Source organism: Mesoplodon bidens (assembly GCF_964165515.1).
Source record: "Mesoplodon bidens genome assembly, contig: HAP1_SCAFFOLD_129, whole genome shotgun sequence".
In the NCBI taxonomy this organism is placed as follows: domain Eukaryota; kingdom Metazoa; phylum Chordata; class Mammalia; order Artiodactyla; family Ziphiidae; genus Mesoplodon; species Mesoplodon bidens.
The window spans coordinates 615,743-628,958 of record NW_027671294.1 but is presented as its reverse complement, the minus strand read 5'-3'; the positions used below and the strand labels follow the sequence as shown (position 1 = coordinate 628,958).

Below are 13,216 nucleotides of genomic sequence, written 5' to 3'. Positions count from 1 at the left end.
CTTTTCAGAGGGACACTCAAACAGCCAGAAGCTGAACTCCAACTGCATTCATAGTGTGGCATCTCAGATGCTCCAAGTAGAGACTCCTCAACACCAAATTTGGTTAGCTAGTAGCACGAAGTGTTAAGATGTGTCCTATGCTAATGGTATAGCCTGCAGAATGGTATAGCAAATTTCAAGTGGAAATCCCAGGATTTCAAATTTTTCCTTCCCCTTACTAATGAAGAGGAAAGAAGTGCGGGGGTGGACGGGGGGAGGGTGGTATGGAGAGAGAGAGAGAGAGAGAGAGAGAGAGAGAGAGAGAGAGAAACAGAGAGGGAGAGAGAGGGGGAATACTCTGCCCAGTAACTCCTTGGAAGCAGGATGAAGCCTCCTATGATCTGCATAGTTCAGGACTTGAAAATCTCAGCAGTGGCTGCTTTCCCAGGACTCCCCTCCCTATTAGAATGGACACAATTTGAAAGTTCCTTCTAAAAGGTTTTACTGGGATTTCTGATTTACTCAATCAAAGCTTGCAGTTTATTTTTTGTTAAGTAAAAGGGGCCCCCCATTCGAAAGAACAGCCACAGTTATAGCACTAACAGGGAGAAATTTTACTGGCCCTCCATAAATCAATTCAACATCCTTGTCTCTAAGGATTTGCCAAAAGGTAATGGGCTGCAATTATGAAAACATCACCAGGAGTTGCCAGCAGGGCTCCAGAGAGATTTCTAAAGTCTGCAGGCACTTTCAAGAGGAACATAGGAAATCATTTCATGAAGCAGCAATTTTGCCCAAAACCAAGTTAGAAGAGATGTAATACTGGCTTAAATTAAAGTGACTAAGAAATAGGTACGGTGAACACAAAGGCATGGTACAGTCTTCTCCCATTCACCTTAAAGAATCCAAATTAACTCAAAAATGGATACACAGCTACATTAATAAAGATCACAGCTGGGCACAGTTCAGGGGAAATGGTAGTAACAGCCCTGCCCATCCTCTCCTCTACCTTGAAACACTGTGGTGCTATTCATACTACAGTTGAGGATGCCCCTTTGGGGAGTATGCTTGCGACCTTGGGGTAGCTGCCTTTCCTAGGAAGAAGAGGATGGCTCAGGCAAGGGAGGCCAGCACAAACAGGGGCACTCTGGCCAGTCTACCACCACTGTTCTATGGGGAGGTGCCCTGCTGGAGGTTTTGATCAGCATGATGGGTGAGAGATTTGAAGTCCCAAATGTGGCTCCTGCTTTGAAGACACATAGCAGCAACCTTAACAGAAGTGTCCGAGAGTCTCATATGATGCTTCCAGCAAGGAAATTCATCATCTGCTGTGTCCACAATGCCAAGGTGGCATCGCCTAGGTGGCGTCGACCGAATCCAGAGTCTGTATTTTTTGGCCTGGACTGTTTTTTATTCCCCTCACCCTGCCAAGCTGATGTTGGCACCCCCTCAGGTCTGGGTTGCCCTGGGTGAGCGCTGAGCCCAAGCAACCCCAGGCACAGCACAGCATCTCCAAGATGGAGCTGTTCTGAAACATTTTCCTGAGGGGCCGTAGGGTGGACAGGGCAGGTTGGATTGACCATGTGCCTCCAAGGGCCCCGGCCAGGTTCTGACTGAGGTTTCCTGCCACCAGGAAACCTCCGGTCTGCTGGGGGCCCCACACCTCTGCAGGTATATCAGCGTTGGGCACAGTAGCTGCTACCAGTGACAGAAGTCACCACACACTTCCCGCAAGAGCTTCTTCATTATCCCGGCACAGGTAGGAAGGCAGGTCATTAATGCAGGCGGGAAGCCACCGGTCCGAGCGCACACACCCGTGAAGACTCGCCCCCAGATCTGTTATTTCAAAGCCCGCAGTCTTTCCTCTTCCTCCCCCTGCTCGTCCCCGAAACAGCCCTTCTAGGTTGTTTTTCACGCAGGCCGACCCTGAGGCTGGAGCGGGAACAGCAGGACCCCTCGGCCGCCAGCATCCCAGCCTCCCTCCCCACCCCACCCCACCCCCGACCCCGCGCAGGCTGCTCGGACGGACTCGGGCGCTCACGGCTGGCGGGCGACCGCTCCTCACCGCGACGGCTCCCAGCGCTAGGACACTCCCAGCCCCGGGCTCGGCGATTTACCTCGCGCAGCAGGTGCTCCAGTTGCGGCTCGGCCCAGGCGACCAGGGTGTCCGGCGACCCCGCGCGCCACAGCAGCTCCCGCTCTTCCTCGAGCGCCGCCACCCGGCCCTGCAGCGCGGCAGCCTGGACGCCCAGCAGCAGGCAGGCGACCGCCGAGCCGGCGGAGAGCAGCAGGCACAGCGCGCTCACCGCCCAGGTCCCGGCTGCTGTCGCGGGGAGCCGCGCACCGCTGCCGCCCGTCCGGCAGCCCTTCCGCGCGTCGCCGCCGGCGCCCTGGCCTGGACTCATGGTGTGCTCGTCGCGGGTGGACTCTCAGAGAGGACGGTGCACAGAGCCGGGGTCGCTGGCTGAGCGTGCTGGAGAGCCCGAGGCACGAGGTCGGCCCGGCACGGGGCTTGGCCTCCGGGCAGTAGCAGACCGCGGCGCACGCCCCCTTCCCTGCCGCCAGCTCCTCCACAGCGGCCACTTTGGGCAGTTTCCTCTATGCAAATACACCCTGCCAGAAAAGGAGCCGGGACCCACCCAGGGGAGGAGCGGCCAGGCCGGCACTGCGCGGCGAGGGGGCGGGGGCGGAAACGGAGCTGGCTCCTCGGAGCCCCACAGCGCGTACCTGGCTGACCCCGCGCACAGCACGCACCTCCGCCCTCACCTGGACGCCGGGCTGCACCCACTCCCGCGCATGCACCTCTGCGACTCCGCAGCCCGAGTTCCAGCTGCGATCCCAAGAGGTCTGTGGTGCACCCAGAGACTCAGAGCGCCTTCTGCAGCCTACCCCTGGCTGCGGCATCATTCATTTGTTGGGAAAATTCCCCTCGACTTGTGAATTAACCTGACACTTTGAAGTGTCAGAAGTTTTGAAGTACGAAACTTCAAACCCTGTGGAAAACTTAGTGAATCCTTTCTAGATGGTGCCCTAGCGCCGCTTGGTGGTGGAAAGCGACCTCTTGTGCATTCATATTTACAGGTGCAGTCAGGGTCGGGATTGAGCCTAGTGGAAGGATGCCTCTTAGAATATTTAATACTCTCACCATTTATTATGTGCCAGACATGCGGTGCTGGAAACAAATTGTAAGACCTTGTTCCTGACCTAGAGAAGTCTTTCATTTGAGAAAATATAGGCTTTAACAAATGCAAAAGATAGGGGAAAAGAACTCCAACTTTTGATGAGCGGATGGCTTAATTCTGTAGTGGAAACACAACTTGGCCAAAAATAATCATCTAGTATGCACCACATTTAACCTATACTGCGATTCTGATGCAAATGTACACCCCAGGGGTAAAGTAGGAAAGCCTGAATGAGAATCAAATGGCCGGAACAGTCTTTTTCAAGAAAGGGGGGCAAGGCTGGAAGTCAAGCACATTCCCTGCTGGCTCAGATTCCTACCAGGCATATTGTATCCTAAAATGGGTCCCACATAACTCTCCCACTAACTCCAGTAATAATCAAATAAAAACAACAGACTTGCTTGGACCTTTGTAATTTGGGCAAATCCACAGCCGTTTTTGAAAAAAAGACCTGTTATATCTTCCCACTCTCTGGGTATCTTTGGATTTATTAGCGTCTTTGGATAGATTACTTATCACTTAACGCTGTTGAGGACCTTCAGCAGACATATTCCTCCTTAACTCCTTAATTTGGAGGGGAAAGTTACCTCCAAGATTGGAATAAAACAAATGGTTGGCATCTCACCTCTGCAACTTTGTAGCTGTGACCTTAGGTAACTTGGGGTCACAGTTAAGTGGTTATACAGAGATAGATCTTGATAAGATCTAGCGTATGCCCAATAAATTGTCTGAAAAGTACTTGCTCAGCAAACTAGATTGTCTTCTTTGAAAAGAGGCCAACACCATGTTACAAGTTGGCACATCATTCTTGCTACAAACACATAGGCAGATTGCCCATCACCTGCATGTATTGTTCACCATATTCCAGAAGCTTCTGTGTATTAAACAAGCCAAGCTCATTGGTCTCTTTGGCCTCTGCCCTTGCCTACAGCCTCACTATCTGGAATATCCTGCTCTCAGATCCTTGAGCAAGCTCCTCCTTCAGGTCAAGGTCCTCAGGTCCTTAGACCTCACTATCTCCAAAAGACCTACCCAGACTGTCCAATCTAAGGAGGCTTCACTCGCAGTCCTCAGAAGGATTACTCAGGAAGATCATTTATCACTGTTTGAAGTTACCTTTTTATTAACAAGACAAAGTTATCCATTTGTCTTGTTCACCCCTGTTTTCTCAAAGAGCAGTACAGGATCTGGCAAATATTTGTCAAGTGAATTAAGGAAAGGCAAAAATATGTTTACTGTCTACAGCTTAATTTAAAAGACAAGGCAGAAAATACTCTATTTTGTAAGCTGGGGTCCTGGAAGGAACAGATGGCATCCTCAGACTGAAGACAGTCTGATTGTAGAGACTGTCTACATGGTGGGGCAGATAAAGGGAAGCCAACAGGGGATGTTGAAGAAGCACTCTGGAGTATAAACAGTGGGAGGCCATTATCATCTCTAGCTACAGGGGGAGAAGAAGGAACTGTGTGGGAACCCTGTGAATGCTCAGAGCTAAACAAAGGTCAGCTCAACAGGAGCCGTGGCCTTTGGTCAAGGGATACCACCTCTGCAAAACTATGGCTTGGAAGGTAAGGAGCTGGGGGATAATCTCTCTCTCCTCTTACTCTCTGATCTGCTGGGCCTCCCACTGACCAAACCTACAGGGCAAGGGAGCCCAGATGATGCAATGCAAAGAGGTCAGCCTCCTAAGGGCAGAGAGCTGAGTCAGAGTGGTGGAGAGCAGATCTGGGGGCTGGGCAGGAATCCACTGCATTCCCTAACATGCATATAGATTACCAAGGTCAATCTAGCTACTGCTGCCTCTGAAATGGCTAACCTGTCAGCGATAGGCACTAGTCCTCAGGGAGACCAACTGGCTACTTGGTGGCAAATCAACTACTTTGGACTCCCTTCATCCCAGGAGGGCCAGCAATTTGTCCCTCACAGGGGTGGATAGCTATACTAGGTATGGGCTTGTCTTCCCTGTTTGCAGAGCCTCAGGCAGCACCACTATCCATACAGATTCCCCATTCCACAGGTGTGGAGTCCTATATAACAGAGCATCTGACCAGGGAACCCACTTTACAGCAGAGGAAGAGGGGGAGTGAGCCCATGACCATGGAATCCACTGGTTGTATTACATCCTGCACCAGCCAGAAGCAGCCAGCCTCACAGAACACTGGAACTGCCTTTTGAAGGCACAGGTGAAGCACCAACTCAGAGTATTCAGAGACAATATGCTAAAAGACTGCAGTGCCATCTTTCAGGATGTGGAATACGCATTAAATGAGGGACCTCGGGCTTCCCTCATGGCGCAGTGGTTGAGAGTCTGCCTGCCGATGCAGGGGACATGGGTTCGTGCCCCGCTCTGGGAAGATCCCACATGCCGCAGAGTGGCTGGGCCCCTGAGCAATGGCTGCTGAGCCTGCGCGTCCGGAGCCTGTGCTCCGCAATGGGAGAGGCCAAAGCAGTGAGAGACCCGCGTACCGCAAAAAAAGAAAAAAAAGAGGGACCTCTACATGACACTTTTTTTCCAATAATGCATGGGTCCAGGAACCAATGGGTAGAAGCAAGAGTAGCTCCACTCACCATCACGTCCCGTGACTCACTGGGGGATTTTGTGCTTGCTGTCCTCACAAAGCTGGGCCCTGCAGGATTGGAGGTCCTACTTCTCAAGAGTGTTACACTTGCAAGGGCACAGAGCAGGGATCCATTCAACTACAAGCTTTGGTTGCCCCCCAGGGCACTTTGAACTCTGTGTCCAGGGACCTGAAGTCTAAGAGTCACCATTTTGGCAGGAGTACCTGACCCTCAACAGTAGGGAGAGGAGGCTGCTTCTATACAGTGGGGACAGGGAGGAATATGCCAGGCACCTTCTGGCACTCCTTTGCCCATCCTAACTGTAAATAGCAAGTGCTGCAACCCAGCCTGATGTTTCTCAAGGGCTCAGACTCTTCAGAATAAAAGGGCATTATAAAATATTTTATTCAAAAGGATTACTTGGGTCAGATAGGGTTGATAACCACTGTATAAGATTATAAATAATGTTGATAATGAAGAGGTTCAGATATATTCAAAGTGCTCTGTTTAAGAAGGCAGGGGGTACTTAAACATTTTTTAAAAATTTCCAACAAAAATGGTTCAAATTAAGCTTTAAGTCTTAAAAGGATAAGTTTCAATTACATGAGGAAATTGTTACTTAGAAAAGGCAGTATGATATTGTGGAAAAAGCATCAGGTATTGATGTATAATGCCTAGATTCCAGTTCTGGTTCCACTAATAGCTCACAGCTACTTACTATTTCAGACCCCCAGTTTTCTAGTTTGCAAAATGGATATACCAACAGGGACTAGACTTACTCTATCTGAAACTAGAAAACTAAACAAACTATATGAAACGGCAGTTTTCAAAATACTGGACATCAGGCAATGAGGGACAGTGACCCTTGGGAGATGGTGGAAAAATGAAGTGAGCCCAAGGATTGTCCCACCTTACTCTATGGAGAGATGTTTTCAGGCCACAGTGCAGGAAGGGGGACACAGGCAGAGCCACCCTAAGGTGAAGGAGCTGCAAGTCCAAAGAAGCTGAGGCAGTTAGAATTTGCAGGGTAGAGGACTGGAGAGCAGAGCTGCACACAGAAAGAGAACTCTCCGCCTGAGATCATCACATTTGTGAGGAAACTACTGGGGCCAGGACAGAACCACTCAAAAGGATTAGACTCTAATTAGAGAGGAAGCAATCCCCACAGCCCACAGGCCAGGGAGAGCTCTTCTTCCCACCAGCCAGCATGGAAAACCTTATAATTCAGAGGGCATTGGGTAGAGTACTCAAAAGATTTTGCATCAATAGTGGGCATAAACTAGCCCTAGACTAAATGCTGCTCTGGTCCTGCCTAATAAAGCTTAAACCCCAAACCTGAAAAGATCAAAATGATTCAAGTAATTTAATCATGTTCCATAATGAAGCTCAAGTGCATATAAAAATACCCAATAACCAACAAGGTAAAACAAAAAGCTAAAATTACCAGGCACACAAAACAGCAAGAAAATATGACCCATGATAGGAGAAAAAGCAATCAATCAAAACCACCTCAGAAATCAAAGAGATGATAGCATTAGCAGACAAGGATATTAAAGGTTATACCTGTATTCTATATGTTCAAGGAACTAAGAGGAGAGACTGAACATGTTAAGTAGAGACAAAAGATTTTTGTTAAAAGATCTAATCTAGAGGCTAAAATGACAATGTTGAGATGAAAATTAAACTCTATGGGATTAAAGGTAGGTTAGACACAGCAGGAGATTAACAAAGTTGCAGTAGATGGGACTTCCCTGGTGGCTCAGTGACTAAGAATCCACCTGCCAATGCAGGGGACACAGGTTCAAGCCCTAGTCCGGGAAGATCCCACATGCCATGGAGCAACTAAACCCATCCATCACAACTACTGAGCCTGTGCTCTAGAGCCCGTGAGCCACAACTACTGAAGCTCGTGCACCTAGAGCCCATGCTCTGCAACAAGAGAAGCCACCTCAATGAGAAGCCCGCACACTGCAACGAAGAGTAACCCCCGCTCATGGCAAATAGAGAAAGCCCGTGCACAGCAATGGAGATCCAACACAGCCAAATAAATAAATAAATAATTTTTTAAAAAAGGAAAATATAGCAGTAGAAACTATCTAAAATGAAACAGAAGGAAAAAGCTTGAAAAAAAAGAAAAAAAAGAACATGTATTATCTCTTTAAAAGACAATAGATGGCTTAAGGCAAAAATAACAATGTATTGCAAGATTTTAACATATGGCTAAGTAAAATGTATGGCAAAATGGTATAAAGCCCAGGAGGGGAAAATGGTAGTTTACTGTTACAAGATTCTTTTACTGTATGTGACATAGTATAATGTCAATTACAAGCATACTGTGATAAGGATGAATACTACAAACTCTAAAGCACATGCTAAACACACACACACACACACACACACACACAAACACATACACAGGGTTTAGCTAATAAACCAGCTAATAAAGTAGAATTATGAAAAATACTCAGTTCAAAATAAAGCAGAAAAAGGAAAATGGGAAGAAATGGGAAAAATAAAAAAATAGGAAGATGGTAATCTAAACCCCAAAATATGAAAAATCCCATTAAATATAAATGGTCTAGACACAACTAACAGGCAAAGATTGTGGCACATATATACAATGGAATATTACTTAGCCATAAAAAGAAACGAAATTGAGTTATTTGTAGTGAGGTGGATGGACCTAGAGTCTGTCATACAGAGTGAAGTAAGTCAGAAGGAGAAAACAAATACCATATGCTAACACATATACATGGAATCTAAAAAAAAATAAAAAATGGCCATGAAGAACCTGTGGGCAAGATGGGAATAAAGATGCAGATCTACTAGAGAATGGACTTGAGGATATGGGGAGGGGGAAGGGTAAGCTGGGACAGAGTGAGAGAGTGGCAGGGACATATATACACTACAAAATGTAAAATTGATAGCTAGTGGGAAGCAGCCACATAGCACAGGGAGATCAGATCAGTGCTTTGTGACCACCTAGAGGGGTGGGATAGGGAGGTTGGGAGGGAGGGAGACGCAAGAGGGAAGAGATATGGGGATGTATGTATATGTATAACTGATTCACTTTGTTATACAGCAGAAACTAACACACCATTGTAAATCAATTATACTCCAATAAAGATGTTTTTTAAAAAAAGATTGTCAGATTAGATAAAAATGCAAGACCCAAATATATACTTCCTACATAAAACACTTCATAGATAAATAAATAAGTAAATGGATGGAAAAAAGATGTACCATGGTAACATACAAATGGAAATAGTATCTATTTGTGCTCATTTCATATGGTTCCTACAGGACTAAAACCAAAAGGATAGGAAAATCATTTATAGACTATAGAATACTGTATAAATCAAGAATATAGGGTATAAATCAAGAAATGGTGAAAATAACAGCTACTTTATATAAATTACCTTATTTAATCCTCACAACCACTCTTGGGAAGTTAGGTATTAGTATTTCAACTCATAGATGAGACTACAGAGAATACCTAATTTGTCTACCTATACAGGGAATCCCAGGGTCTAAATTCAATCTAACTCTGCAGGCAAGCATTGTCACACAAGTCATACTGTTCTCATGGGTGCAATTATTGTGAGGACACACAACATAACTTAAATGTTCCTAAAAATAATTTGAAAAAATATTTAAAAAATAATAGCAAGATCTTTAAAAATTAAACTCCTCTATTAATGACATACTCTAATCATTTAGGCCTGTTATTATCCATCATTCTCAAAACTGTACCTACCCATGTTGCCTTTAGTTAAGAGTAAATCCAGCAGCGTTTAAAAGCACTGGGTTTTTTTTAAAAAGGTATCTAAATTGGAAGGGAAGAGGGAAAACTGTCATTATATGCAGATGACAATGATACTCTATATAGAAAACCATAAAGACTCCACACAAATGCTATTAGAACTGATAAATGAATTCAGCAAGATAGCAGGATATAAGATTAACATACAGAAACCTGTTGCACTTCTTTACAGTAATAATGACATATCAGAAAGAGTAAGTAAAAAACCAATTCATTTTATAATCACATCAAAAACAAAAAACAAAAAACCTAGGAATAAACCTGACCAAGGAGGTGAAAAACGTATTTGCTGAGAACAGTGAAACATTGATAAAAGAAACTGAAGATGACTCAAAGAAATGGAAAGATATCCCATGTTCTCAAAGTGGAAGAATTAATATTGTTAAAATGTCCATACTACCCAAACCAATCTACAGATTTAATGCGAGCCCTATCAAATTACCCATGACATTTTTCACAGAATTAGAATAAATAATCCTACAATTTATACAGAACCACAAAAGACCCAGATTTGCCAAAGCAATCCTGAGGAAAAAGAACAAAGCTGGAGGCATAACCCTCCCAGAATTCAGACAATACTACAAAAGCTACAGTAATCCAAACAGTGTGGTATGGGCACAAAAAAAGACATGGATCAATGGAACAGAATACAGAGCCCAGAAATAAACCCACCCACTTATGGTCAATTAATCTTCGACAAAGGAGGCAAGAATATACAATGGAGAAAAGGCAGTCTCTTCAGCAAGTGGTGTTGGGAAAGCTGGACAGTCAGCTGCATGTAAATCAATGAAGTTAGAACACTCCCTCACACTATACAAAAAAATAAACTCAAAATAGCTTAAAGACTTAAATATAAGACATGACACCATAAAACTCCTACAAGAGAACATAGGCAAAACATTCTCTGACATAAATCATAGCAATGTTTTCTTAGGACAGCCTCCCAAGGCAAAAGAAATAAAAGCAAAAATAAACAAATGGGACCTAATCAAGCATATAAGCTTTTGCACAGCAAAGGAAACCATAAACAAAACAAAAATACAACCTATGGACTAGGAGAAAATATTTGCAAATGATGTGACCAACAAGGGCTTAATTTTCAAAATATACAAACAGCTCGTACAACTCAATAACAAAAAACCCAACTACCCAATCAAAAATGGACCTAAATAGACATTTCTCCAAAGAAGACATCCAAATGGCCAACAGGCACTCAAAAAGATGCTCAGCATTGCTAATTATTAGAGAAACGCAAATCAAAACTACTGAGGTATCACCTCCACCAGTCAGAATTGCCATCATCAAAAAGTTTACAAAAAATAAATGCTGGAGAGGGTGTGGAGAAAAGGGAACCCTCCTACACTGTTGGTGGGAACATAATTTGGTGCAACCACTATGGAAATCAGCATGGAGGTTTCTCAAAAAACTAAAATAGAACTACCATATGATCCAGCAATCCCACTCCTGGGCATATACCAGAAAAGATGAAAATGAATTCTAATTTGAAAGGATACATGCACCCCAATGTTCATAGCATCACTATTTACAATAGCCAAGACATGGAAGCAACCAAAGTGTCCATCGACAGATGAGTGGATACACACAGACACACACACACACACACACACACACACGAATATTACTCAGCCATGAAAAAGGAATGAAAAATGACATTTGCAGCAACATGGACGGACCTAGAGGTTATCATACTAAGTGAATAAGTCAAAGAAAAATATCATGATATCACTTATATGTGGAATCTAAAAAGATGATACAAATGAACTTATGTACAAAACAGAAATAGACTCACAGACATAGAAAATAAATGGTTACCAAAGGGGAAGTGGGGTAGGGATAAATTAGGAGTTTGGGATTAACAGATACACACTACTATATATAAAATAAATGGCAAAGACCTACTGTATAGCACTGCGAACTATATTCAATATCTTGTAGTAACCTATAATGGAAAAGAATCTGAAAAGGAATATATATATATATATACACACATATATATGTATATATATTACTGAATCACTTTGCTGTATACTTGAAACTAATACTTCAATAGAAATAAAATTCAAAGCTCATGATAAAAAAAAGGAGCACTGTTTTTTTTAAGTTAAAAAAACCTTAATTTTCATTTATATTTGTAATGGGAAACATTTTAAGTCACTGGGAGGAGGGGGTGCATGGGAACTCCTCCAAATCTACAATTAATCTTTAATCTCATTACATGTAACTGCTGTTGATAGTATCTAAAGAACTAGACCTATGAGGTGTCTGCTCCTTTGGGATATTTAGGATTTAGGATTAAATATCCCAAAGGGACAACAACAAATTGTCCCTTTACAATTAAATCTATGCTAAAGTCTTTTAATTATATATAACTTCTCCCCAGAATTGCAACATTTAAAAACAAACTAAAACCAGGAAAGGAGTGAATATAAGAAAATATATCTGAATAGTTGACCATTCTTGATTGGTTAAAAAAAGAAAAATTCTTTGAAAATTCTTTGAAAATTCTATTCCCCCTTCCAGTTTCAGTGAAATGTCACAATAAAAACTGCTATGATAGGGAGTCAAAACTAGAATTCTTGGGCTTCCCTGGTGGTGCAGTGGTTGAGAGTCCGCCTGTCGATGCAGGGGACGCGGGTTTGTGCCCCAGTCCGGGAAGATGCCACATGCCGTGGAGTGGCTAGTCCCGTGAGCCATGGCCACTGAGCCTGTGCGTCCGGAGCCTGTGCTCTGCAACGGGAGAGGCCACAACAGTGAGAGGCCCGCGTACCGCAAAAAAAAAAGAAAAAAACAGTAGAATTCTTGATAGTTTTGTAATTCCTGGTGCCCTAAAGAGGAACAACCAACATTACTGGGAAAATTTAAAAAACATGAAGTCACCTGGGTTAAAGTATTTATAGAAAGCAAAGTAACTGCTATTTACTAGGGGTTAAAGCATTTATAGAAAACAAAGTACATAACTGCTATTTACTACTGGATCTACTAAAAGCCAGGTAATCTGCTAGATTAAAAAAAATTTAAATTTTTGGCTGTGTTGGGTCTTTGTTGCTGAGTGCGGGCTTTCTCTAGTTGTGGTGCACGGGCTTCTCACTGTTGTGGCTTCTCTTATTGCAGAGCACGGGCTCTAGGTGCATGGGCTTCAGTATTTGCAGTGCGTGGGCTTAGTAGTTGTGGCGCACGGGCTTAGTTGCTCCGTGGCATGTGGGATTTTCCCGGACCAGGGATTGAAACTGTGTCCCCTGCATTGGCTATTAGATAACAGATATTATCCCTCAGTAATTCCAAGTAAGGAAGTACAGTTACTTTAAAGTAACTTACTCCTCCAAACACAGAGAAGACCTAGGACTAAAGTTGAAACCATGCTAGTAAGAAGTCTGAGCTCTTTTAATTCATTCAACTGCTACCCCAAAGAATTAACAGACAGGTAAGAAATGAACAAAAAGGGTCGGGATGCTTCTTTATATTTCAATTTCAATCTACAGGCTTGACTAGATCCAAATTCAATGTTTTTGTTTTAAAGGCAGTGATACCCCACAGGTGCTGTGTATTTCCTATTGCATCACCTCAGACGCATATCAACACATCTATCTGGTTGCCAACCTGAGGTTCAGCCTGATCCCTTCATTTTAAAGTTCTCCATCAGTTTTCCCCTCAT

The 13,216-nt window shown here is 43.9% G+C and overlaps 1 protein-coding gene across 1 annotated transcript in view; it reads right to left on the bottom strand.

The window, feature by feature from the left end:
• The window catches only part of LOC308611600 (uncharacterized protein), a gene marked incomplete at its 5' end in the record, with an annotated part of 38,953 nt that extends 36,070 nt beyond the window's left edge, over positions 1 to 2,883 (bottom strand). The window contains 2 exons of the mRNA XM_081260320.1: positions 2,097 to 2,577; positions 2,707 to 2,883. Of these exons, the coding sequence (XP_081116446.1) occupies positions 2,097 to 2,577; positions 2,707 to 2,883 (658 nt within the window). The remainder of the gene's footprint in view (positions 1 to 2,096; positions 2,578 to 2,706) is intronic.
• Positions 2,884 to 13,216: the final 10,333 nt, after the last annotated feature.